This window comes from Lynx rufus, unplaced genomic scaffold (assembly GCF_022079265.1).
Source record: "Lynx rufus isolate CCGP_SWC_20201006 ecotype Redwood Valley unplaced genomic scaffold, mLynRuf1.p SCAF_38, whole genome shotgun sequence".
Taxonomy (NCBI): Eukaryota; Metazoa; Chordata; class Mammalia; order Carnivora; family Felidae; genus Lynx; species Lynx rufus.
Genome location: NW_025814854.1, coordinates 1,806,436 through 1,831,888, shown reverse-complemented (window position 1 = coordinate 1,831,888; position 25,453 = coordinate 1,806,436). Strand labels below are relative to the sequence as shown.

Here is a 25,453-nt window from a genome sequence, read left to right as displayed (position 1 = left end):
CAGGCTTGTATTACTTAAAAGACGTAACTCGGGGCGCCTGGGTGGCTCAGTCGGTTAAGCGGCCGACTTCGGCCCAGGTCATGATCTCGCGGTCCGTGAGTTCAAGCCCCGCGTCAGGCTCTGTGCTGACCACTCAGAGCCTGGAGCCGGCTTCGGATTCTGTGTCTCCCTCTCTCTGACCCTCCCCCTTCATGCTTTGTCTCTCTCTGTCTCAAAAATAAATAAACGTTAAAAAAAAATAAAAGACATAACTCATTTGCCTGTGACCTGTGCATGAATCCTGTCATGTTTTAATTTTAATGGAAAGATTTCAAAAGCGAGATCCTGGGTGTGTACATGTTGAAGAGAGACCATCATTCAGGAGCCGCTATGGTTCACCAGGTGGGAACCAGCTCACTCCCCACATCCTGGCTGCAGCGCACTGGCACCAGGATGGAACTCACGCCCCCAGCCGCACCCTCCCCACCGCCCGCTGTGGCCTCCTGAGCGCCGCCGTCAGTTCTGAGGAGGTGAGAGGCTGCCCCGGGCCTGCACCCCAACTCTACACCACCAGAAGGCGCCTGGGCCTCACTGGCCGGGGATGGGGCCGGGACTCAGAGACGAGCCCTCCAAGGCCAGGGCAGCCCCTAAGAGAGGGGGGGGGCCGTCACCGCCGGTGGGAGTGGATGGGGCTGGAGATGGGGTGACACCAGAGTCCACGCGCACGGGCTCCTGTGACCACAAAAACAACAGTGGTCTCTGCGTGCCACACGCGAGCGTGGGTTCACACCGCCATCCCTCACAGGACGTGGAAGGCTCCCTGTGCACCTGTGTCCAGCCTCGTGACTGTGGGCGAATCGCTCCGTCCCCGAACCTCACTGTTCTCTTCCGTAAACGGCAATAGTTAGCAGGGACAGAGGTGATGCTTTGAGAGGGGGCCACTCCCGCCTCTGATGAAGGCTCCGTAAGCCGCAGGGCCTCCCGGTAGAAGCCCAGACACGAGGCAGTGATTTCCGGTGATGTTTGAACAAACACCACAGTACACAGATCCGTGGGCCGTGGGGGTCCCGCGGGCGCTCCGGGCGCCGCCCACCCCTCTGCCCTCCCGCCCGTGCGGTCTACCCTCGCTGGCTCCCATGGCTGTCGGAGAAGCGGCGGCCTGTTCCCACTCCAGAGTCACAGGACCCCCACGGGACCCTGGGGCCGATCGCTGAGGGACTGTAAAAACTGGCAGTTTGGTCCAAGCAGCAAATGTAAACAATATACTGAAAATTAGCTGATGTCTCCATTTCCTCCGATTAAGGAGCATTACCACTGATGTCCTAAGAGATGAGCAAGCACCTTTACGTCTCTCTCCCTTTCCTACCTCAGTGAGTCCATGGACCCCTGCCCTGCCCAGGCCGGTCAGGCATGGCGGGTCCTGCCCTTGGCTCCCATCTGGGAGGCAGAAGCAAGAAATCAGAATCCCACTGATACCTGTGTCAGTTACGGATAGTCACCATACAGCAGGGAGGGCTTCCTGGAGGAGGCGGCATGGCATGAGAAGAGTCTATGAGTCCACGGAGACCCCCAGTCTCCCCATACCTGGGGCCCACAGCACCCTAGGACACCCCCCGACCTCGGGCAGCCCTGCCTGGCCCCTGCTGCCTGCAGAGTTCTGATGTGGTTCTGCTGCTGTGAACTCTGTGGAGACAGGACCTTCTTGGCCTCCCTGTCTCCCCATCTTCCCACCACCTTTCTGCTGCGGCTGCTCCCCAGGTCCACACTTCCCCAGGGCTCGGTATGTCCCTGTGAGGGGCATTGTCTGCCAGACGCTGGCCTCAGGGCCCACTGCCCTGGAGAGCTGCCAATGGATCTCCGCATCTGAGAAGGGCCTACCTCTCTCCCACTCCAGCCCTGGTCACTGGGCAGGGGTCTCTACCTCCCAGGAAAACCAGCAGAGAGACTGGTAGGTGGCTCAGCTCTGACAGGATCAGGCCCTAGTCTGAGAAGTCAGGTACGGTTGGAATCGGGGTCATGAGGCCCTGAGCTGGGTCCTAGGGCCACAGTGGACCAGCGGCACCTGCCCTTGAGGGGCTCTGGGGTGGTGACAAGGAGGAGGGGACCCCCGAGGGGACCCTGCACATGGCCACTGCCCCAGGGGGAGGCCTGCCATGGGCAAGAGTCCCAGGGCCGGGCTGGGAGTCCCTGGAAATTAGCACAGGCTGAAGGCTTCTGACATCATCACCTCTGCCATCTGGGCAGAGGAAGGTGATCTCCCGGAGCCTCAGTTTCCTGGTCTGTAAACTGGGAAAACAATGCCACCCGTGCAGGGTCCTCCGAAGAAGGACATCCAGGCACATACGGTGGAGGGTGGGGCTGGGGGTGCGTGTGATTCCCCCCTTCGCTGTGTGGCCCTCGGCCTGTAACACGGGGAGAATGCACAGCTTCCCCAAGGGCAAGGGGGCCGTGAGGCTGGGGCCAGGCTCCCACACTACCACCGTGGAGGAGGTCGGCCGTCCGGAGGCTTAGGCAGGGGATGGACATCAAGCAGGGCCCGGCCCAGAGGCGGCCGACGGTCTGCCCCACACTGTTTGTGGGCACATCACCCCCCAGCGGAATCCCACTGTGAAGCAGCAGCCCCGAGACCACCCGGGCCGTGTGCCAGGCTCCCAGACGCCCTGCAAATACCACCTGGTCAGCCTGGTGGGTGATGTTCATCCAGAAGGAACACAGGGGCACAACTGTCCCCCTACAACACTGGGGGACAGCCAGGAAGCCTCAGTGAGCCCCCTTGTCACCAAAGGATGCTCTGCAGGGCCCCCAAAGGCTTAGGAAGTTCTGGGGACCTGTGACTTCCCCGGACAGGGAGGACAGACAGCAGATGTCCTGCCCAGTGCCCACGGTCCTTGCTGAGCCATCCCTGCCTGATAACAGACAGATGGGGTGGCCAGCAGGGCCCGTCAGAGCTCTTCCCCAGACAGGAAGACCACACAGGCCGCTCCCCCTGGAGCCCAGAGGGAAAGCCTGGTGGCTCTCAGGTCCATCTTGCCTCGAGTGACCCCAAGCCTGCTGGTACCCGAGGAGGGTCCACAAAACAGGGGGGACCCCTCCAGGGTTGAGGAGGGCCTGATGCCCTGGTGCCTCCCATGTTGCCATGATGACCCTCCATTCATCCCACAGCTATCCCGACAGGTCCCGTGTGTCCCCAGGCCCTGGCACACCCACCCTGCCCAGCCTTGCCCACTCATGAGACTACAGCCCTGTCACCGACAGCCCCCGGGAGACACTGTCCGGAGCTGGGACTGCAGAGCCGGGCAGGGCCCCGAAGCAGCCGCTGACGCAGGCAGCTCCTCCCAGCCTGCCTCCCCGCTCCCTCTGGGCTCGCTGCCCGCCCCAGGCACTGCCTGACCCTTCGCCACCCTGAGGTCAGGTGCACACGCGGCTCCCTCTGCGGAGAGGGGTGGGAGCCGCAGTCCCACTCCTCTGGTGGCATGGCACAGCCCAGCTCTGGAGAAGGTCCCATGGTTGGGTTATGGGAACCTGATCCTCACGCTCTACTCTAGAAAAGCCAGGAAACACAGACGAGGAAAAAGCACACGTCCGTGTGTATTTTATAAACACGCGTGGTTGTCGCATGAGCAGAGGGGACTTGTGTTACCTTCCGCTGTCGTAACTCACACACTCTTCCTGCACTTTTGCTGTTTCAAAAGCTCTCAGAACATAAGGCGCCAGGGCTGATGAACAAAGCAGCGGGTGAACTTGACTGTGGACACCGCCTGGTGTCCCTGTTGGACCACACTCAGCAATTTAAACCTGCTTTCTCTGGTTTCTGCCTCCGTGAAGGTGGGAGGAAGTGTCGTGCAGGGGAGGTGGCCTTGCGGACAGGGATTCACCTGGCCCCATGGGGTGGAGCAGGCGACCCCACGACCCTCGAGGGTGCTGCTGGGGCTGCACCCCGTGCCCTCCCCTCCATCCCGCATCCCGAGGAGAAGGGGTCAGTGCTTACCAAGCACACTGCACCCCTGCTCAGAGCCCTCCACCCTGCCCCGTGGAGCCCTGCATACAGAAGGAGTGGGCAGGCCTGGGGCTGCAGGCAGGGCTATGGGATGGTTGTGCCTGGAGACCCAGAACTGCAGGCCAGTCCCCTTCCCCTGGAGCTGCCCCTGCAGCACGCCCCCCCCCCCCCCACCGAAGCCACGAACACCCACACACCAAACACCCTGGCTGGGATGAGGGCACAGACCCTGCCTGGGAAGCAGGGCTGCACTGAGTGGAAGGCCAGCGGCCCAGAAGAGGTCTGCTGCAGGGGCAGGAGTTTGAGGGAAAGAACCCAGGATGTGAGAGACCAGACGTGAGCCCTGAGGTCCCCCTCCAAATCCCAGGGCATCCTCCTGAGGCCAGCTGCCTTCCAACCCTTGGTGGCCCCTCATTTTCACTTGATCTAGGGCAAGGATGTTCCCCCAACCAAGCACCCTAAGTCATACCCTCCAGCCTAAGAGACGTGGCGTGGGGGCTGGCAGGATGGGTGAGAAGACATGAGACTCGAGGCTGGGCTCTGGGGATGGGCCCAGGGGTCCTGCAGGGGCCCCGAAACTGGAGTCAGACAGATTAGAGGGTCTCTGAGGCTCCTGCTTCCAATCTGTGAAGCAGGGACACCAATGAAATGTTGCTATGGGACTCAGTGAGGCCACAGGGGCAAATTTTCTCATGGGTTTCATCAAAGGCACATGGTGACTTGGTATAACAGGGAGGGATGTCATGGCAGAGAGGGAGGGGACAGTGACCCAAGGAGCAAACAAGGACCAGAGGCACAAGAGTGCAGAGAGCACCTGGAAAGCTGACACTAGGAGGGTACAAGGGGGCAGTGGCGGAGCAGTTGCCCAGGGTCCAAGAGACCAGGAGAGTAAGGAGCCCTGGGGACTTCCAAGCAGGGGACCATCACCCAGCTATTTGGTATCAGCCTGTCTGAGGGGATATCAAGAGGACAGGGTAGGGACCGAGGACAATGCAAGTAAACTCCTCCACTCACTGAGGAAGAAACGGGTAACTGAGCAAACCTACATCCAGTAAAAACATTGAAGCCAAAAAACCTTCCCATGAAAACGCTAGGCCCAGACAGCTTCACTGGTGAATTCAAACTAACATCTAACTAGTATCTAATTCAAACTAATATCTAAGGCAGAAAGAATACCCGCTCTACCAAACTCTTCCAGAAGACTGAAGAAGTGAAAGGGCTCCCCAACTCATCCTAGGTCTCAGCTTTGCCCTGATACCCAATTCTGAAAAGGAAATTACAAGAATAGAAAACTATTGCCCAGCATTCCTCACAATCAGATGCAAAATTCTTAATAAAATTTTAGCAAATCAAAACCAACAATACATAAAAAGGATAATACCTAATGGCCAAGTAAAGTTCATCCCAGGAAGGTAAGATTCACTTAACATCTGAAAATCAATCAATGTAATTTATCACATTAATAGACTAAAAAAAAATAAATACTATATGATCATCCCAAAAGATACAGAAGAAGCATTTGAGAAAATCCATCTTTTCTTGGTAAAAACTCTCAGCAAGCTGGGGATAAAAGAGAACTTACTGGACCTGATAAAGGGCGCCTATGAAAATCCTGCAGCCAACAACAGACACTAAATGCTTTCCCTCTGAGATCAGGAATACGGCAAAAGTATCCTGTGTCAAATCTATTCAACATTGTACTAGAGGTCCTTGCCACGGCAAAAATGCAAGAAACAGAAGTAAACAACATCCGACTGAAAAGGAAATATAAAATTGGCTTTTTTTTTCACAGATGACATCATCATCTACAGGAAACATGATGAATCTTCATAAAAACTATAATGAATAAAGCGAGTTTAGTAAAGTTGTAGGAAATAAGATCAATATATAAAACTCAACTGCACCTCCCATATTAGCAATGAACAATTGGAAATTGAAATCATAAAACAATATAATATCATCAAAAAATATAAAATACTTAGGGATAAATCTGGTCTGACAAAAGATGTGCAAGACTTCTACAATAAAAACTATGAAAGTTTGCTGAGAGAATTAAGAGCCTAAGTAAATGGAGAGATATACTACGTTCATGAACTGGAAGACTTGATCTTATTAAGGGGTTAATTCTTCCCAAGTTGATCTACAGATTCAACAAAATTCCAGTCAAAATCCTAGCAGGCATTGTTTTTTGTTTTTGTTTCATATAAATTGACAACTGGTCCTAAAATTCATAGAGGACCCGGGATAACCAAAACAACTTTGAAAAAGAAGGAAGTTGTAGATTTACACTACCTGACGTTAAGCTACATTTTAGGGGCACCTGGTTGGCTCAGTCGGTTAAGAGTCCGGCTTCAGCTCAGGTCATGATCTCGCGGTCCATGAGTTTGAGCCCTGCATTGGGCTCTGTGCTGACAGCTCCAAGCTTGGACCCTGCTTCAGATTCTGTGTCTTCCTCTCTCTCTGCCCCTCCCCCACTCACGCTCTGTCTCTCTCCCTCTCTCTCTTTTTCAAGATAAAACATTAAACAAAAAAAAAAAAATTTTTTTTGAAGGCCAGCTGCCCATACATCACAGTGTGATATTGGTATTAATATAGACAGACCAATGAAACAGACTAGTGAGTCCAGAAACAAACCCACACATATACACTTGACTGATTTTTGATGAAGGTGCAAAGGCAATTCAGTAGAGAAGGGATGGTCTTTTTCAACAAATGGTGCTGGAGTAATTGGTTTTCCTTACGCAAAACAGAGTAAAATTTTGATCCATACTTCACACCATATACTAAGTTAATCCTAAATTGATCATAGATCTAAATATAAAAACCAAAAATATAAAACTTCCAGAACAGAAGAAAAACCTCTGTGACTTTGGGTTATAAAAATAATCCTTAGATATGATACCAAAACTACAATCCAGGGAAGAAAGAAAGTTGATAAATAGGACTTCACTGAAATAAGAACTTCTACTCTTCAAAAGATACTCAGAATGAGAAGATAAGCCACAGGCTGGGAGAAAATATTTGCAAACTATATTTCTGATAAAGGGCTCCTGAGTGAATGAAGAACTCTCAAAACTCAGTAAGGAAACCACCCAGTTGAAAGAAACAGCAAAAGATTTGAATACAGTAGAGGCTTCCCCCAGTTAGATAGGCTGATGGCACTCGAGTGCGTAAGATGCCGAACGTCAGCAGCCCTTAAGGAAATGCAGGTTGAAACCACCATCACGATACCACTTCAGGCCATCAGAACAGCTCAAGTTACAAAGCCTGACCACACCACGGTTTGGGGATGTGTGGAGGAGCTGTACCCTCACTCAGCACGGCTTACTCTATGCCGGTTACCTTTCACTAAAGCTGGTGAAACCGGTTAGAAATACCAGACTGGGCGTCCGCACTGTGCTCACGTGTTACTGCCTCTAATGCTGTGCCTTCCTCTTGGACCAACATTACTGCCCCCCTTGTCTGACTAACCTCGCTGGGCTTTGCCATGCCTGCCCTCCCCTTCTGCTTCCCCCCGCGTCCCCTCTGTCCTTCTGGCACCTTGGCCTTTGTTGGACCTGCTGCCTGGGACACATCTCCTCCCTCCCCACCTTCCATTCAGGTCTCAGAGGATGTCACCACCCCAGGAGGCCCACCCTGATTGCTCTGACTGCTGGAGCTGCCCCAGAGCCCACCCATCACTCTCCACCTTACGCATGGATTTTATCTTCTTCCTGGCACTGGCCGATGGACAGTGGACAGTGTGGGGAGGGCGAGGAAAAGAGGAGAATGGGACCCAGGGGCGCAGCTGACAGTGGTGAAGGCGGCGGGGGCGGCAGGGTGGGAGAACGTGAGATGTCTGGGGTGCAGGGAGGCAGCCAGGCTGCAGGGAGAAGCTGTCTGGAATGAGAGGACCTTTGCGGGCATGCTGGGTCAGCAGGGGGTGGAGGCCAGGACGGAGCTGTCCCGGGTGCTGATGCAGCGGTCACCATGCAGTCACTGCCTGGAGCACAGCCAGGCTGGATGTGCTCTCTCCAGCTCCACACCCTGCTGTGAGTTTGGAAGACAGACTGCGACAGCAGTGAGGCCCCGCAACGAGAAGGGCATGCCCCTCCCAGGACCCCGAGGACCCAAGTGCCTCCTGTGTGCAGGCACTCCACTGCCCTCCAGGGGTTCTAGCAGCTTGGGCCTTAGTCACTGTGCATGCTGCAGGTTGCATGGCGGTGCCGGTGAGGGGCTCAGGGGACTCAGGGAGAACCCAGCCCTGACCTGCCCTCTGACCTCATGCCAGTGCTCGGCTCCTGTCCCACCCCGTGTCAGCAGAGCAGCCCCTTCGTGTAACAATTGACTTGATGACAGTCATTACGCCTAATCTGTTTTTTGAGAGTCTAATTAATTCCAAGTCCTTCTCTATTTTTAAACCACTCAATCATTCCTGTTTTTCCTTCCAGGGACAGGACGTGGTGGGAGGCCTCCATGTTCTTTGCACAGTGGTGGGGACACCGGCCGCAGGGACGGATGGCAGTAGCAGCAAGGCCTGCGCCCAGTGTCCAGCCCTAGAATGGCTCTGGCAGAACCAGCAGTGATGTGTGTGTCCCGATGGGGACGAAACAAGGCCTCATGGGGCAGGACCTACTGCCCAGGGTCCCACAGCTGCCAGAGAGAGGTTAGGGTCGGGCCCAGGCTCACCCTGTCACCCCGTTCCAGAGCTGGTGTTCTGCTGAGCCCCGCAGAGAGCCCAGCAATGGGGTGGGTGGGGCCCAGCCAGGAAACATCTCCTCCAAGTCTCCGCTCACTGAGAGGCCAGTCAGCCCAGGCAGTGCACAGTCCTTACTGCCCCCATGCCTTGACTGGCATCCCCTTACCTTTGAAGGTGCTGGCTCAGGACTGGTTCCCGAGAGCACCCCCAACCACCCCGACTACCTGCACCAGAATCCGAGGCTGTTGATATTACACGGGAAAGGGAAGCACGCCCTTCCAAGTCATGGAGGCCGGAAGATAGCAGTAGACCTTGGACACTGATGAGGCCCCACCCAGGGCAAGGGGCTGACCCCAGGCCTGGAACGGCCGACCTGACTCCATCTGCTGGACGGAAAACTGATTCGGTGATGTGTGCACAAAGCACATCAGAAGAGCCAGTCCCACACCTCTGGGGAAGGTTTCCACATGATGGAGGACTCACCACTCACCACATACCCTGGGGGAGGTTTACCCTGTGCAGCCCCTGGGCTGGGCACTGGGGCAGGACCGAGGTCTGCAGGCATCTCAAACAGTTCCCACTGTATGGGGAAGAGGGTCAGTGGGGCCCTCGGGGGAAGCTGGAGCCGGCCTTCTCTCTGCAGCCACAGGCATCCCCAGGGCCCCGATGCCTCTGAGCCTGCGTCCCGACCCTGGCAAAGGGCAGAGGAGCTCAGGTGGAACCACGACAGGGCCACAGCACAGAGGAAGGCAAGGCGTTCACTGGAAAAGGAGCCAGGCAGGCAAGACTCAGGTTCAGTGAGGAGGTGATGCTGGAGGCCGGCCTCCTCCAGAGTCTGTCAGCACGGGACAGAGTCCCACCGCGGTGCCCGAGATAACCCTGCCCGGTGGTCACACCACCAGTGAAGAGTGGGAATCAGACCCAGAAACAGTGAAATCCAGTGACGTGATGGGGAGGTAAAGTCAAGCCTGGAAATAGGAACAGTCAGTAACAATCCTGCACCAAGGCGGTGAGTAACAGTGGGTGAGTCACAGCGTCAGATAACAACAGCGAGTAACGAAGACACGTAACAATGACAAGTAAGACGTGGACTCACATGAAGGAACAACGTTCCGTGGCCTCTCAGCTCCTCCTCCAGATGCCATCTGAGCTGGAGACTATTGTTAGCCCATTTTGCAGATGACAAAACCAAGGCTTGAGGAGGTCAAGGTCAAGCATCCAGCCCACAGGTCCCCCCCCCCCCTCCTGGACCCACTCACCCACGGAATTTGCAGGTGCAGGGGAACACATCCTCCAATACTGCCACCCAAACAGGGGAGGAGGTGCCACAGGCGAGGTGTGCCAGCAGCTCCCCTCTGCAAGAAGGAGCACATGGTCCGAGCACATGTCACCTGTTTAGAGCAGGAGCTCAGAAGCCCATGCAAAGGACAGCCTTCCAGATTCTTATCTTTCTACCCAAAATGACAGCCAGGGAGGCCCACTAAGTGCATGATGGAGAGGCGGGGGGCACCACCAGCCAGACTCAAATGTGGCCAAAGAACTGAATGACGCAGAGCGACCCTGCAGGGCGGGGCCGGCGACGATGGGTGCTGAGGTCCCCCTGAGCCAGAGACTGGAGTAGCCCTGCCTGTGTGTCAGGATGGCCCCGGGCCCTGACAGTCACGCTCCCTCTGATGGTTAGAGACGGTCTCAGAAGACAGAACAACGGGACTTCTAAGACTGGGGTGCAGAGTTGATGGTGAAAGAGGGGATGACCACAGGACACTAGCAGGAGACGAGGACAGTGCTCCCTGACCTTGCAGGTGAGGGGGGTAGCAGGTGCACAATCAGCAAGAGGAAAAACTAACAACAAACGTGAGAACCAAAAGTTGTCTCTAGAATTTTTGTAAATTTAATAACGCAAAGCAAAATGGACGTCATCAACAAATAAAGTCGAAGGGCGAGTAGCACGTTGGGTAAATCTATCCACAGCAGACACACCAGAAGGAATGTTTTCAAGTCGGTAAAAAAGACACGAAAACCCAATTGGAAAATAAGCAAGACACGTGAACGGCCACTTTGTGCACAGACAGAGGAACCACACAACAGGTAGAAGTACGTGGGGTACCGACCACCAGAGAGAAGCCACCTCCAACAGCACAGAGGGTCCCACTTCTGCTCCTCAAGGTGGGAAAACTGGGCCTGCGGCTGTGTGGGCGGGGGCAGCCCCCCACCCAGGCAGTACATCGCTGGCTTCTGGGAGGTGAGCTGATGTAAGTGATGGCGAGGCCTTTATACCTTTGCTGTGCTGACTCTACTAACAGTCGATTCTCAAGAAATAATCCAACTGGGGTGCCTGGGGGGCTCAGTCGGCTAAGCCTCTGACTCCTGATTTTGGCTCAGGTCATGATCTCACGGTTTGTGAGTTTGAGCCCCGCGTCAGGCTCTGTGCTGACAGTGTGGAGCCCACTTGGGATTCTCTCTCTCCCTCTCTCTCAAAATAAATAAACATTAAAAAAACAGTCCAAGAGGCAGATGCAGAGCCGTAAGGGAGCATGACCACAAAGCTAATTTAACATGGAAAAAATATATGGAAGTGGGAAAACATAGAATAAATTAGGTATGTTCTTGGGATACAGTAAAGTTCAACAGAAATAGTGTTTTTCAAGAGCTTTACAGAGCAATGATCACAAGATAAGATTTAGTGAGAAAAACAAAACTGCCCATGGGATTTGGGATGATTTCTATTTCCTTCTGTTTCCAAAGTTTCTACAGTGAACGGGGCCATGTTTATAATAAGAAAAAAGAGAGCCCGTGTTATTTTTTAAACAAGGCAGCAGGATGGAAACGCTCTAGTCTAATGTCCGCGGAAAGGACAAAAACAGACTTGAAGCAGGATGAGCTTCCATGTTGTAGACAAGTGACTTATTCAGCCTTCCACAGCATGGAAGGTTCTGGAACAGTGAGGTGAGTCTAGACAGGGACCAAGCTTTTAAAAAATGTTAACTTTTCCTTTAAAAAGCTCCTAACTTTTCCTGAAAAGGTAGGAGAGAAGAAGCCAGGAAAAAGAGAAAAGCTGAAGGACCCATGATTCTGGAACATTCTGCCCAGGATTCTGCTGAGGGCCATGTCCCACCATCCTGGCAACAGTGCTGGTGGAACGGGCCGTGGTGCGGCGGGCTGAATGTAGGGCCTGGGGGGCTGCTGCGGGGGCTTCTCCAGCTGAGACCCCAGTGCCCTGCCTTCCACCTGTCTTCTGCTTAAGCACGAAAATCCGCTCCAGGTGTCCTCGGGGCAGGCGGACCCTCCGTCACAAGTCCGTGCGCCTGGGCCAACCCTGTGTGGCTCGAAGAGGTGTGAGGCTGCACCTGTGTGACTCCCCCTCAGGACTGGGAGCTCATGAGCACAGTGCCACGCCTGCCGCTCACTCCTCCAGCCGCCAGTCACCTGCAGGTCAGGACAGGCAGGAGGCTGCAGGCCACCCACATCTTCCAGGCACTCGGAGCAGAGGCAAACTCCAGCCTGTCCATCTGCAGAATGGGAGGGGTAGTCACCTGCCCCTGCATGCAAGGCCCACAGTCTCCATCGTGAAGACTCATGAATTTTGGTGAACTTCCTGCCTGCGTGAGGCTGGTCCTTTGTGTCTGTTCATTTTAATTGTACCCTGCTCTGTCACCTCTGTATTAGTGTTTGAGCACGCCCATGAGGTCAGCTTGTGACATGAGCGAAAGGCGCTCCTGATGTGTGCACTGCGGGTGGATTCCCCGCTACAGGGGCTTGGGGCGGCGGGGGGCGGGGGGGGGGGATGGGGGGGCATCGCTGTCCAAGGTCCTGTCCCACACGCATGTCTGTCCCGATCATCCCACCACCTGCCACATTCTTCCCTCCTCAGACCCTCTGCAGCTTCCCTGCAAGACGGGACTGTCTCTCAAGGCCACCGTGGGGCTTCTCTTCCCTTTCCTCAGCTCAGCCTCAGCGTTTGTGTTATGGTGAGTGAGGCCTTGGGAAGCTGTCTGTGAGGCAAACAAGCCGTGTCCACTGTGGGACACGTCAGGAAACCAGGAGACAGAGCGGGTGTCCGCTGGCTGGACCCAGAAAGGGGGGCAGGTCAAAAGCTGAAAAATTCACGTATCCTGTCAAAGAATTCCTGATGATTTCCTATCATCCTTGCAAAAAAGTTATCCGCTTACCAATCAGCTCTGTGCCGCAGGGTCAGAGGCCCTGATGAAGAAAGCCACCCACCGGGTTGTGACAATAACTCATTCCCTCTGGACACGGCTGAGGAAGCTGGACTTGCACCTCAAAAACAGATGTTTGCACCGTCTGTAACAGCAGGGTCTGGTGCAGCCACACGGGGGGCCACGCGGCTGGAAGGGAAAGTGGGCACATCTCCAGAAATAAATGCAAATGACCATCTCTATGCATCTCACGTTGAATGAAATAAAATAACCTGCCGTGAGTAACACCGGGGGCACAGTCTCAAAGAAAGGAACGGTCTCGGTCTCGAGGGGGTTGGGAGCAGTCCACGCCGTGTGTGCTCCCTAAGGACAAACGCACTGTTGGTAAAAGTCTCAGGTGATAATGAGCGCTGGTGAGGATGTCCAGAAGGTGGGGCCTCACGCACGACCCGGCGGGCACAGAACTGCAGACCCTCTGGAAACCAGTGGACAGCACCTCAAAAAGCTGACCACAGAGTTAGCATATGGTGCAGCGATCCCACTCCTGCATACACACCCAAGAGAAACGAAAACCTCTGACTGTACAAAAACGTGTTCACGAATCTGCAGAGCAGGACTATCCACGGCAGCGAAAAGGATCAACAACGCACATGCACATCGACGGCGACCAACAAAACGGCAGAATACTACTCAGCCACAAAAAGGAAGGCGGCACTGGCATTTGCTACGACGCTGACGAGCGAAAGGAGACACGCTCAGCGAAAGGAGACAGGCTCACGTATTGTGTGATTCTGGTTCTCTGAACTGTCCGGAAGGGGCAGATCCATGGAGACACAAAGTAAATCGGTGGCTGCTTGGGGCTGGGGGAGGGGTGAGGAGTGACTGCAGACCCCACACGGAAAAGCCCACCACCACTGGGCAGATGGGCAGACACAGCCAAAGCAGGCAGGGCCCCGGTGGGAGGACCAAGGGTGGTGACGACACAACGGCCACGTGTGAACCCAGCACCTCTCTTCTGATGCTGAGGACGCAGCAGGCACATGGGGGGTGCTGGGGCAATGCTCACTGAATCTGCTTTGTTCCAGGTAAGTCCAGGGTGTGGGGAGCAAGGGAGGGGACAGCGGCCTGGAGTCGAAAGAGGTGGGCAGGTGTCAGGGTCCCGCAGACCCCCACCGGCCTGCCTTTCCTGGTCCCCTGGCTCTACGGGGGAGCCCGGGAGGAGCCCTGGAGGCACGGCCTGAGAATATGCCCAGGGAGTCCCCAGGATCCCACCAGAGCCCCAGGGGCTGCACTTCCAAGGCCAGGATAGTGAGCAAAGAGAGATGGAAAGCATACTCAGAGGCGGCCACGGCCCAGTTCTCCCCAGCGCGGCTCACCCAGGGCCAGGAGGGGCCACGACGACGCAAGGGGCTGGGCGGAGGCAGTCAGGCCCAGGAGGACCTCGTACCATCTGCTTAACTGCCTGCCGTGTTGGCGTCCGACACCGGCCACCTCCCACCTCCCCTGGCACGCCTGAGAAGCTGAGGGAAGCGGGTCAGCACTTAGGGAATGAGCCCTGAGGCAGACAGAGGAACCCGGCTGTGGCCAGAGATGGCTCTTACCTGGAGCCCGACAGGCGCTGAGGCTCCTGCTCGGCCTCCTCTCCCTGCTGACTTTCCAGCCTGGCCGTCGAGGGCTGCCCTGCCTCCTGCGGTCCGGCCTCAGGCTCCCTTTTCGGGCTGGCGGTGGCGCCCGCTCCAGGTGACCTGTCTGCTGCATCGAGCTGAGGACCTGAGGTGTGTGTCAGGCACTTGTTGGAAGTAGGGGCGTCCTCTGGGGGCAGGGGGCACGGGGCGTCCGTGGGCAACGCCTCTGGCGCAGGTCGGGCCTCCTCCTGTCTCTCGGCAGGGCCCTTGGCGCCGGCCTTGGCGGAGCCCATGTAGGAGGCGCTGATGACGCTTCCCGGGCCGCACTTGTCCCGCAGACTCTGGGCAGCGGCGTCCTCCCTGCCGCCCCCACAGCCCCCGCAGCACACGCAGGAGTTCAGGAGGCAGCTGGTGGCCGCAGCACTGAGTTTGTGGGAGCCACCGTCCATCCCCTCGGCCGCAGGCTCCGACGGGGAGTCGCCCTCTCCAGAGGCTTCCGGGGCGGTGCCGGCCACGCCCACGGCCGGGGGCGACTTGGGATTGAAGATGACGGTGGCCGAGAGCTTCATGCCCCCTGTCCGGTGGGCGATCATCTCCGCCGTCCCCGCGGCGTCCACCCCCGCCTCCCAGCCCTCCAGGTGTGGCTGGGAGTCCAGGCAGCTGCAGGAGTTGGGGCCCAGCGCCCACAGCTTGTCGTCCTGGACGTTGTTGTTAGTGCTCAGGTCCCCCTCCTCTGCCTCGGCGGGCCTGCTGGCCCCTGCCTCCCCACGCCCCCTGCCCTGTCCTCTCTCCTGGGGGCCAGCACTGGCGCTGCCCGCCCACCCAGCCGGGCTGCCCGGGGCCTCTGCAGCCCCTTCCACGTCATCCATGAAGAACACCCTTCCTTCCTCCTCGTCGCCGCCCGGCCGCAGCCCTGCGCTGCCTGGGGAGGCCTCCCCGCGGGGGCTGCCCTCCGCCCCCGGCCTGTGCGCGGGGGACTGGCAGGCGCTGGGCGGGGAGAGGAGGGACGACATCTCGTCCCCGGCCCTGTGGACCATGCGGTTGAGTTGCTCTAGCTCCTGGTCGTCATACTGCATGGAGCAGGCCAGCTCCCCCTCCTGGCTTTTGGCCTTGGCTGAGAGCATTTCCTCGGCGGGGAGGGGTGAGGGAAAGGCGGGCGCCAGGGCTGGGGGCGCCTGGGCGTCTGCCCGGATGGGAAACTCCACGTCTTGGGAAATGCAGAGATTCCTTTCCAGCGTGTGAAGCTCCTCCTCCGTCAGGGTCTGCAGCAAATCCCTAAAGGGTCAAGATAAGAACCAGGGGTGAGACTCCCAGAGGCCACACCAGCCCGGTGGCCAGGAGTGGACACAGCATCCTCGACGTCTGCATCAGCAGAGAAGCAAGGTGTCAAAGCCTTGCAACGAAATGCGCGTGGCGCACACCTCCCCCGCTACAGGACGAGGCACAGGCGTGCGGGGACCGCTCCGTGCCACGGGTCTGGACAACAGCTGTCCGCATGGATGCCTGGGATGGTTTCTTTCTTAGAAGTGACACTGGAAACAAGAGGGCCCTGGTTCTTGGGGATGTGATCATCACATTAAGAAAACCTTCTAGGAGTGAAAAAAAAGTTGGTTTACGCATAGACTTTCATTCAGCACACGTTCTTGACAGTGGTCTCTGTGCTGGGCCCCGGGGAGACGCAGGAAGGCCCAGGCAGGTCCCTGCCCTTGGGGCTGCGCTGGAAGAGCCGGTAAGAGACAGATTTCCATGAACGATGGCTGAGTTACATTAACAGCAACTACGACAAAGGAAAATGCCTGCTCTCTCGAGGGTAACAGCAGGGCACCGGGCTCAGTCTAGGGAGACTTCCTGGGGGAAGGGGCACTGAACCGGAGACCTGAAAGGGGTTAATGTAGTGGCGCTGGGGCGTGTCTAGCATAGGCCTGCGCCTTGCTCTCTGCCAGCAGGTCTGAGTCCAGGTCACACATTCCTGTCGGTCATGGAAACAGGCAGAAAAGCGTACTTCCCAGAACCGCACAGCTGTGGCGCCTCATGCACTGAGCACGCCCGTGCAGACAGCATCAGATCAAACGACGGAACACGAACCAGGCTCCCAGGCCCCCACGTGCCTTTCCAGTCACCCCCTGCCATCGCCAGCAGCCTGACTTCTAAAGACTGACGAGGTCTCGCCTGTTTTCATTCCGCACGTAAGTGGGAATCGCAGCCCACGCTCTTCAGAGGCGGGCTTCGTTTGGCAATATCGTATTTGAGTAGAGCCTCCAGACGACATGCAGGTAAATTTGAATTTCAGATAAACGACAAACACTCCTAGACATGTGAATATTTCTTCGGGTACGTATTCCCAAATGGGGAGCATACGGGACATTGTTGCACTAAGAAAGTGCTCACAGTTTATCTGAAATTCAAATTCAGTTGAGGGTTCTGCTGGTTTTGTCTCACTGGATCTGGCAACCCCACCTGGTGAGGTTCTGTGTGGTCGATGGTCTCGTCTCGTGGCCTGTAGCCTTTCGGGCTGGAAACCACCACCGTTCACCCGGGGAGCTGTTCCTGGTGGGCTCCACTCCTGGTGGGCTCTGACTGCCCTGACTCACCCTCTTGGCGAGCCTCTCTGGGGCACGCACGTGCGCATCCCTGCAGGTGCACACGACGGGGGGCATGCCTGGAGAACGCACGTGCACATCCCTGCAGGTGCACATGGGGGGGCGCGTGCCCAGGGAACGCATATGCGCATCCCTGCAGGTGCACATGGGGGGGCGCGTGCCCAGGGAACGCACGTACGCATCCCTGCAGGTGCACATGGGGGGGTGCGTGCCCAGGGAACGCACGTACGCATCCCTGCAGGTGCACATGGGGGGGTGCGTGCCCAGGGAACGCATATGCGCAACCCTGCAGGTGCACATGGGGGGGCGCGTGCCCAGGGAACGCACGTACGCATCCCTGCAGGTGCACATGGGGGGGTGCATGCCCAGGGAACGCACGTGTGCATCCCTGAAGGTGCACACGGCCGTGGGGGCGGGGAAGCGTGCCCAGGGAATGCACGTGTGTGTCCCGGCAGGTGCAGACGGGGGCGGGGGGGGGGGTGAGCGTGCACACTGGACAGCCCCCATGCCGCTCTCTGGCCTGCTCCCTGGCACTGCCATGCACTCCCGGCAATTTCTCACTTTAAAGTGCTCAGCCTGCTGACGAATGAAGGAAACACCGGGGTACATGCTTGTCAGCCCTTACAAATGAATGCTGTGAATGCTTTCAGGCCTTCTGCCCATTTTTACTTGGCTTCGCGGTCTCGTTCTTACTGATTGACAGGAGTTCTTTACTTGTTTTGGATTTGAGTTCTTTGTTGGATATATTCTCCAACTCTGGGGCCTTCCTTTTCACTCTTAATGGTACCTCCTGATGAACTACAGTTTTTAATTTCAATAAAGTTCAATAAATCACTTTTTCCTTTATGTTTAGTGCTTTTCTGTCCTGTTTAAGAAATCTGCCTACTCCAAGGGCATAAAGACGTTCCTGCTCTTTTCCTCTGCGATCTTCACTGCTTTCCTTTCCACGTGTGTATCTCCCATCTACCCGGAGTTGATTCTTGTAGATGGTTGTGGTAAGGATCCAGACACGTTTTTCCTCATATGGATATCTGCTGAGTCAGCCCATGTACTGGAAAAAAGCAAGCATTCCCCACTGTTCGGCAACGTCTCCTCTGCCATAAATCCGGGAAACCTGTCTGTGTTGGTCTGTTTCTAGGCTCCATTCTGTTGATGGGGCCAGAAGCCGCTCCTGGGTCTGCACCTCCGTGAGCTTCACTAGAGCGCCATGCCAGGGAGTGTCCTTTTTTACGAAGCACACTCAGGGGCGCCTGGGTGGTGCAGTCGGTTAAGCGTCCGACTTCAGCCAGGTCACGATCTCGCGGTCCGGGAGTTCGAGCCCCGCATCAGGCTCTGGGCTGATGGCTCGGAGCCTGGAGCCTGTTTCCGATTCTGTGTCTCCCTCTCTCTCTGCCCCTCGCCCGTTCATGCTCTGTCTCTCTCTGTCCCCAAAATAAATAAACGTTGAAAAAAAAAATTAAAAAAAAAAAAAACGAAGCACACTCAGCAGAAATGCACACACATTCACAAGCATGGTCACACCAGCGTTACTTGTGGAAACAACCCAAAGCCCAGCAGGAGTAGGATAGATAAATAATGTTCTTTTTCTCCAGGCATCTTCTTCTTTTTAGCTATTCTGGGCACACTGCATTTCTACCTGAATTTTAGAATTAGTTTGTCAATTTTGTGCCAAAAAAGAAGAGACAAACACCTCCGGAGATTTTGATGGAGACTTGCACTGAATTCATCTGAGAATAACGGGATATTTTCTCAATGTTAAGTTTTCCACTCCTTGAACATGGATAGCTCTCTATTTACATCTTTAACATTTTATGTAACATTTCATTAACTTTCAATGGAAGACTTAGACACCTTCAGACTTATGCTTAACTAGCTGATATTTAGTAATGTTATTGTAGGTGATATTTAAATTTTTATTGTGATCAAATACATATGACATGACATTTACCATCATAACCATTTTTAAGTGACAATTCAGTGGCATCGAATACATTCACATCATAGTGCAAACATCACTACCATCCACCCCTAGAACTCACTCATCTTGTAAAACTGAAACTCTGTCCCCATGAAACACTAACCACACGCTCTCCTCCCTGGCTCTCACCATCCTACTCTCCATCCCTCTGATTCTGACTAGTTCAGGCCCCTCATATAATTGGAATCATACACGGTCTATCTTTTTGTTACTGGCTTACTTCACCAGGCACGCCTTCAAGGTTCATCTGTGTGGTGGCAGACGTCAGGATTTCCTTCCTTTTAGGGCTGAATGATATTCCATTGTGTGGCTGGACTACATTTCGCTTATCCACTCATCCATCAATGGACACCTAGGTTGCTTCCACTTCTTAGCTATTGTGAATAACGCCTCTGGGAACACAGGCGTATAAATGTGTCTTTGAGACACTACTTTCAATTCTCTTGGGTATATACCAGACGTGGAATTGCTGGATCAGGTGGTAATTCTATTTTTCATTTTTTGAGGAACCTCCACACCGTTTTGCACAGCACCTGCAGCATGTTACACTCCCACCAATAGCATACAGGGTTCTAATTTCTCCGCATCCTCATCCACACGGTTATTTTGTTTTGTTGTTGTTATTTGTTTGTTTTGAGGGTAGCCAGCCTAATGCGTAGGATCTTGTTGTGGTTTTGATTTGCACGTGCTCTGACAATGATGTCGAGCATCTATTCATGTGCTTGTTGGCCATTCATAAATCTTCTTTGGAGAAATGTTTAATTAAATCCCTTGCCCTTTCGAATTGGGTTGTTTGGTTTTTGTTGGTGGGTTTTAGGAGTTCTCTATATATTCTGTGTATTGATCCCTTTATATCCCAGATACAAAATAGGAGAATATTTTCTCCAGCCTGTGGGTTGCCTCTTTATTCTGTTGAGAGCATCTTTCGATGCACAAATTTTTAAACTTTTCAAGTCCAATTTGTTTATTTTTTCTTTGTTGCCTATGTCTTGGTATCCTATCCAAGAAATCATTTCCAAATGCAATGTGGTAGAGCATTTGTCCAGTGTGGTCTTCTAAGAGTTTTATTGTTTCCGGCCTTGCATTTATGTCCTGGATCCATTTTGAGTTCACTTTTGTATATGGTGTTACATAAGGATTCAACTTCATATGGTGTGTATGCATATCTCTCTCTTGTATCAGACTAAGGAAATCCCCATTTATTCCTAATTTGCTAAGAAATGTTTTCATCATAAAATACGTACTGACTTTTTCAAATTCTTATTCTGTAACTTTTGAAATTTTACAAATTAATGTAGCAAAATGCTGATTTTTCAAATGTTGACAATGCTATGTATAGTTTGAACTCCACAAGACATTACAATGAGTTTTTTGTATATCCACATTTATTTATATTAATTCACAGAAAGTTCTTCAATCTCTCTTGCACTTCCACATTTCCACCTGAAACTTCTCCTCTGCCTAAAGAACTCCAATTAGCATTTCTCTGTGGACAGGCTGCTGATACATTTCTGCAGCACTCTGCTTTTGAATAACACCATTTCACCTTCATTGTGGAAGGATACTTCTGCTGGGTATAAAATCCTGGTTGGCAGCTAGTTTCTTTCAGCACTTTTAATACGTATCATTTCATTGCCTTCAGGTTCCCATTGTTTGTTTGTTTCTTAGGAGACAGCTGTCAATCTTACATTCTTTTCCAAGAAATATGTGCTTTTTCTCTGGCTGTGCTTAACATTTCTTCTTTGTTTTCAGCAATTTTACTATGATACACCTAAGTATGTTTTGTATTTATCTTCCTTGTAGTTTTCTTGAGCCTCCTAAGTGTGTGGGCAGAGATTTCCCTTCAGTTTGGGAAAATTCTTGGCCATGTTTTTCTTTGAATATTGTTTCTGCTCATTTTGCTCTATTCTTTCCTTCTTGTTTTTTTTTTTTTTTTAGATTTTATTTTTTTAAGTAATCTCTATACCCAATGTGGGGCTTCAACTTACGACCCTGAGATGAAGAGTCATGTGCTCCCCTGACTGAGCCAGCCAGGCTCCCCTGTTCCTTCCTTCTGATTCCAATTATGTGCATTAGAATTTTGAGCATGTTGCACATGTCTCTGATGCTCTGGACATGCCCATACCCGGTGCCTCCCCCGCCCCCATCTCCATGCACTGGCCCTTCCTCCATAAGACCTCAGTTTCCCTGGGCTCTCCATCTCTCAAGGCCCAGTGCCAGAGCCCCGAGCCAGGGCGGCTGCTGTCATGTTATTGGCATTTTTTACCAAAGGTCATAGTGTTACTGGCCAGGAACAAAGAGCCTGGTTGTGTGGGTAGAGAAAGGTATGGGGTTGTGCGAGGGGACTGTAAACATTATAAACCAATAACTCAAGACAAAGACCAAGGTTCTGGCACCTCTGACTTCGCAGAAGAGGACTTCCATCCCCGAGGAAAGGAGGGCTCAGGGGCAACCATGGACTCCCCTCCCCCACTGCCCCTCCCCCACCCTCCCGAAGCACCTCCCCCCCTCCACCTTATTTTCCGCAGCAACGTGTGGAAGGGCCGGAACAGCTCAGACATGTCTTCTGCCTTGCGGTCCAAGTTCAGGGGTCCGTCCGCGTAGACCACGAGGCCACTGCATTCAAGACAAAAGCCAGCATGGCGTGAGGCCCTGCAGCCCCCTCAGTCAGCCCCCTGGGTGAGCCCAGACCACAGCCAGGGGCTCTGAGACCACACGTTTCTCTTGTGACTGAATCTTAAATAAGTTTAGAAAAAAAGCAATGAAGATTACTCAGACTTTATCATGTTCAGAAACTGATTAGCTGATGTTCACTTGAGGGATCATAAAAGAATCATAGAAACATATCTGTTCACATCACTGCTGCAATCAGACAAATCAGCGTCAGGATTTGTTACTAAAACTACCTCCTTGAAAATGGAAACATTGGATTTGTGTTTATATTGAGCACAAATGCAAGGGTTATGAGAATCACAGATAAACCATCCACCCACAGCCCTGGCCAGAGCAAGCAGACCCCTGAGACTCAGGGGGGGGCCTGTCAGGGGTCCCTGGGGGGCAGGATGCGCATCTCAAGGACCCTTGGCACAAAGGGGGTGAGACATCTCACAAATGTGGCATCCAGGCTGCCCACCCAGCCTCCCACGGGTCTCCCAGACTCTGACCTCACTCTCCCCCATCCATACTCTGAAGTGCAGGAGCACCCTGACTGAGTCTTTCCAACTCACTGACCACAGCTGTCCGGCCTCCCGGACCCACACCCGCTGGGACAATCCAATCCTGGCCACTACCTGCCCTGCCCGACCCGAACCCTGTGAGCCCCCTCCCCCCACAATGATCTGTGTGCTTCGTGGTTCCCCCAACTACACCCATGCTGTCCCCAAGCCCACCTTTCCCTTCGAGGTCTGATTCACACTCCATTGCCTGCCAAGACCAGAGACAGCCTCCTGTCACCCCCAGGCAGGACGGACCCTCTCTCCCCGCCACCAGCGGCCCGTTTGCCATCTGACTCTGCACAGATGCCCCTCCAGGTAGCCCCCTTTCCACAGGCGGCACCACACCCATCTCGTCATAGGCTGCACGGCCCTGCCCAGCTCCCAGCGTGCCCTATTGCCCTTGTCCAAGGGCAGACCCATCTCTGGAGGACCCTCCTCTCGGTGCCTCCTCTCGGGGCTCCCGGGACCAGCCAGCTCAGGCCTTGGCACATGGCGGGTGCCCAGGGAGCGAGCACCCACAACCCCAGCAGCTGCTCCTTGCTTCCTCGTCAGAGCACAGGTGAGGGAGGATTTGTCTGCATAAACAGAGAACTGTCTGCATGTTTCTGCAAATGAACAGAATCTCATCGCTGCATCGGGGTCAGGTCATCAGCACCCAACACAAGGTCCTCATTAGCTCAGGAACGCTTCCAATTCGGTGAGAAAGACTGATGAAACTGAATGGACTATTCTTCCCTTAGAAAGGTTAGACTCCTGTGCAAAAATAAAGATTCGAAAGTCACAGGAAAACATGGGCTGTGCCTCTCCCTAGGGCAGCAGGAGGGTCAGGGCTGCCAGAAGCGTGAGGGCGGGCGGCAGAGGATGCCCCATCCAGGCTTCTGTTCCTTCCGGTATGTTCTATGGGTCTTAACACGAGCTGACAGTGTTCAGGGGACATCTTCCCCACACAGAACCTTGACTTCATGGGTGAATCGGTGATCTCAGCACAAAGGCAGGAAAGGGGCAGAAAGGGGTGGGTTTGGTGAATCCCCGTCCAGGCTTCCTGGCCACCTGGTCTTTCAGAAAGCAGTGAAAGGGGCCGGGAGGGACTCTGACTCCCCTCCTAGGTTCCAGGGAGGACACTGGCTGCCCCATCAGTCCGTGAGAACCAGGCCCAGGGCTGACCGCGGTTGGTCTGGAGCCTCAGAAATGAACTCGTTACGTAGGAGGGCTCCAGGTGCCGTGCCATCACAGTCCACGCAGGCCCATGCTGCGCCACCACCTAGGGGCAGGGCAGCCCCCACAGCTGAGTCTGGCAAAGGTGGAGGGGAGGGGCCCGCTGAGCGCCGCGAGGGGCTGAGTCAGTGAGCAGGGGAGGACACCCAGCATAAGAGGAAAGCTGGGCTCTTTCCTTAGGCCACCTTTACCTGTCTTCATAATGTCCTTTGATGCACAAAAGATTTTAGCTTTGATGGAGATCAACTTACTACTTTTTTCATTTGCCACTTCTTTTCATGTCAAATCTAAGATTGGCCAAACCTGGAAATATGAAGATTTACCTCCTGTATTAGAGTTCTCCAGAGAAACAGACACAGTAGGGTGTGTGTGTGTGTATGTGTGTGTGTGTGTGTGTGTGTACGGAGGGAGAGTTTGGTTAGTTGGCTTTTTTTTTTTTTTCTTGAGAGAGTTATTTTAAGTAACTGGTTCACACAATTGTGGATGGTGGCCACATCCAAAATCTGCAGAGTGAGTGCACAGGCTAGAGACCCAGAGACTCAGGGAAGAGTTGATACTGAGGTTTGAATCTGAACACAGTCTGGAGGTAGAATTCCCTCTCACTTGGGGAACTAGGTCTGTTTTCTCTTAAGGCCCTCAACTGACTGGATGAGGCCCACCCACATTATGAAGGGTAAACCCCATTACTCTGGATCCACTGATTTGTTAATCTCATCTTAAAAATACCTTCCAGCAACATCCAAACTGCCACTTGACCAAATATCTGGGTACTGTGGCCTAGGCAAGTTGACACACAAAATTAATCATCACAGGGTCCAACTGTTCTTATGTGTGTGGCTATCCAGTTATCCCAGCATCATTTGTTGAAGATACTAACAAATTCCTTCCTCACTGAATGGTCTTGGCACCTTTGTCAAAAACCAGTTGGCTATAGATATTTGGGTTATTTTGTTATCTTGGTTTTATTCCATTGGTCTATCCTTATGACAGTACCACACTTGTGATTAATATGACTTTGTAGTAAGTTCTGAAGTCAAGACATATGAACTCTCCAACTTTGTTTTTCTTTTTCAATATTGTTTGGACTATTCACGAGCCATTGTGGTTCCATATGAATTTGAGGTTCTTTTCTATGTCCACTAAAAAAAAAAAAAAAGGCCAATGTTGTCTTTATAGGAAATGTATTGAATCTATATACAACTTTGGGGAGCACCGCCATCTTAACCGTAGTAAGTGCTCAATCCATGAACATGGGCTATCTTTTCATTTAATTAGGTCTTTAATTTTTTCACAAAAAATTGTGTTTTGTAGTTTTCAGTGTACATGTTTTCCACTTCCTTGGTTAAATTTATTCCTGGGTATTTTTCTCTTTTGGATGTTACTGGAAATCTCTCCTTTAAAATACTATTTAATTACATGCGATGAAATATTATTCAGTCTTAAAAAGGCATGAGGTTCCCACCTGCCACACGGATGAACCATGAAAATATTATGCTAAGTAAAATAAGCCAGACACAAAAGAAAAAATACTGCATGATTCTATTTATATGAAGTCCTTAGAATAGTCAAGTTCACAGAGGAAGAAGGTAGAATAGAGGTTACCAGGGGCTGGGGAGCTAGTGTTTAATGGAAACAGTCTCAGATGAGGAGAAGGAGAGGACAGTGACAAGACAGTGTGAATGTACTTAATGCCACTGAGGGTTAAAGTGGGGGCACCTGCGGGGCTCAGTCGGTTAGGTGTCTGACTCTTGATTTTGGCTCAGGTCACCATCTCGTGGTTTGTGGGTTCGAGCCCTGTGTTGGGCTCTGTGTTGATGGTAGGAAGCCTGCTTGGGATCCTCTTTCTCTCTGCCCCTCCCCGGCTTGTGCACGTATGCATGTGCTCTCTCTTTCTTAGAATAAATAAATAAACATTAAAACAAAGATTTAAGTGGTAAATCTTATATTATGCATATTTTACCACGATAAAAAAAATTAACATTTATTGCTTTGATTTCTGTTTACAAAAG

The 25,453-nt window shown here is 53.3% G+C and overlaps 1 protein-coding gene across 2 annotated transcripts in view; it reads right to left on the bottom strand.

The window, feature by feature from the left end:
- ZFYVE28 (zinc finger FYVE-type containing 28) overlaps positions 1-25,453 on the bottom strand; it is a 50,056-nt gene that overhangs the window by 13,440 nt on the left and 11,163 nt on the right. For both annotated transcript variants that reach the window (XM_047094240.1, XM_047094243.1), the window contains 2 exons: positions 21,529-21,630; positions 14,413-15,711 (listed from right to left, as the gene is read on the bottom strand). In XM_047094240.1, coding sequence (XP_046950196.1) covers positions 14,413-15,711; positions 21,529-21,630 — 1,401 coding nt within the window. The remainder of the gene's footprint in view (positions 1-14,412; positions 15,712-21,528; positions 21,631-25,453) is intronic.